Below are 2,026 nucleotides of genomic sequence, written 5' to 3'. Positions count from 1 at the left end.
AGAGAGCCGAGCCGAACTCGTACCTGCAGCGGGTGACAGGGGAGCATCAGGGGAGGGGGGCAGGAAAGGCAGGAGTGCCAGCTGGAACAGGCAACAAGGAGGCTTGCAGGTCTTGGCTGCAGCAACGGGCAACACCGAGGTGCAGGTTGGGTTGTCTTCTCTCTGGCCATTCCCATCTTTCATGTTGGCTGGATGCAGCTACTGGGCTTCCCTGGGCTCTCATCCCCTCTCGGGATGGAGCTCCAGGTGAGCACTCTCCCAGGTCAAGGTTGGTGGTGGTACCAGCTAAAGGTTTTGTATCTGGGAGACCTTCTGCAGCTGTGGGGTAGTTATAGGTCATAGAATCATAGAATCCCAGAATCCCAGGGGTTGGAAGGGACCTGGAAAGCTCCCCCAGCCCAACCCCCCTGCCAGAGCAGGGGCACCCAGAGCACATCACACAGGAACGTGGCCAGGGGGGTTGGAATGTCTCCAGAGAAGGAGACTCCACAGCCTCTCTGGGCAGCCTGGCCCAGGGCTCTGCCACCCTCACACGTGTCCCACCATGAGCGCTCGGTGCACCTGCCTACGACCCCGTGGTGCCAAAATGGGCAAGGTCCTGCAGGAAGCACAGGACCAAGGTGGGATTTGGATGAAGAGCAGCCTCCCAGCTTGGCTGTTACCTGGCGTTGACGGGGACAGTGCTCTCCCTGAAGAACTCGTGGGTCACCTGTGTTGCGTACAAGGACACGGCGGCCAATGTGCACAGACCTGGGTGGCAAACACTGAACATCAGCAACACCCAGCCCAGCACCAGCCCAGCTCCTCACCCTTTTTTTTTTGTTTTCTTTCCCCATCAAACAGCTTTTAGTTCTCCTACATCAGAGAGGTGCAAGGGTCGGAGCTGCCTTACCAGAGAGGATGAAGAGGATGCCACCAGCAACGGCGATGCGGCTCTTGGTGACGGGATCCTCTTCTCCAACTTTGGTGCATTTCATGCCCACCACGCTGACGATGATGCCGAAGAAGCCCAGGAGGAGAGAAATCACCATTAGGGCCCGGGAGGTCTGGATGTGAACTGCAAAGGGTGGGAAGAGAAGCCACTAGCCAGCAGTGCTTCCAGGGAGAGCCGGTCCCTCCCAGAGCAAGGTCACCTTGAACCTCAGCCCCCTCGTTGCTGAGGGGCTCCTGTGAGCCCCCCCTTTCTTGCACTGCTGGGGAGACCTCAGCTCAACTTGGGGCTCAGCTCCCAAAGCCTCCGTGCTCTTCCTCACCAGGAGTTCCCAGGGTGAGAAGCACTTGGCTTGCAGCAGCACAGTGGGGTGATGCAGAGCACTGGGGGGTTACAACGTCCCCACCGGGCACTGCTGGTCCCCAGACATGTTGCCCACCCTGGTAACCAAACCCGTGGAGCCAGGGAAAGTCTCAGGAACACAAAGGGGCTCAAAGCCATGGAGACCAGAGGGGCCCAGACCTCCTGAAGTGGAGAGGAGAGGCTTGGACTCATATTGGGGCTCATACCAGTGGGGGGGGGGGACAAAGGGGGCTCAGACCCTTTTGAGGGGGGCTCAGGAGCATTAGAGGGGCTCAGAGCCCTGGCTGAATGGCTCAGACCTGCAGAGGACACAGACCTCTGAAGGGGCCAGGCTTGTTCAGAGCTGTGGGGCCACTCAGATATGGAGAGGGTACAGACCTGCTGGAGTTGGGGTTCCCATTCACAGAGGGACTCAGACCCACGGGAGGCTGCCCCAAACCCACAGAGGGCTCAGACCCATATTGGGGGGGATCAAACCCACAGAGGGTTCAGACGTTTATTGGGGGGGTCAAACCCACAGATGGCTCAGACCCACATGGGGGAGTCAGACCCACATGGGGGGAAATCAAACCCACAGAAGGTTCAGACCCATATGGGGGGATCAAACCCATATTGGGGGGGGTCAAACCCACAGAGGTCTCAGACCCATATGGGGGGGATCAAACCCATATGGGGGGGGGTCAAACCCACAGAGGGCTCAGACCCATATGGGGGGGATCAAACCCATATGGG

At 59.0% G+C, this 2,026-nt stretch overlaps 1 protein-coding gene across 1 annotated transcript in view; it reads right to left on the bottom strand.

The window, feature by feature from the left end:
- CLDN19 (claudin 19) overlaps nt 1-1,754 on the bottom strand; it is a 1,878-nt gene extending 124 nt beyond the window's left edge. The window contains exons 1-4 of the mRNA XM_009999821.1: nt 1,751-1,754; nt 893-1,057; nt 663-750; nt 8-23 (exon numbers count right to left, since the gene is read on the bottom strand). Coding sequence (XP_009998123.1) covers nt 8-23; nt 663-750; nt 893-1,057; nt 1,751-1,754 — 273 coding nt within the window. The remainder of the gene's footprint in view (nt 1-7; nt 24-662; nt 751-892; nt 1,058-1,750) is intronic.
- Nucleotides 1,755-2,026: the final 272 nt, after the last annotated feature.

This window comes from Chaetura pelagica, unplaced genomic scaffold, assembly GCF_000747805.2.
Source record: "Chaetura pelagica isolate M959 unplaced genomic scaffold, ChaPel_1.0 scaffold86, whole genome shotgun sequence".
NCBI lineage: Eukaryota > Metazoa > Chordata > Aves > Apodiformes > Apodidae > Chaetura > Chaetura pelagica.
Note: the sequence above shows the minus strand (reverse complement) of the source record. Positions and strands in the feature narration are given on the sequence as shown.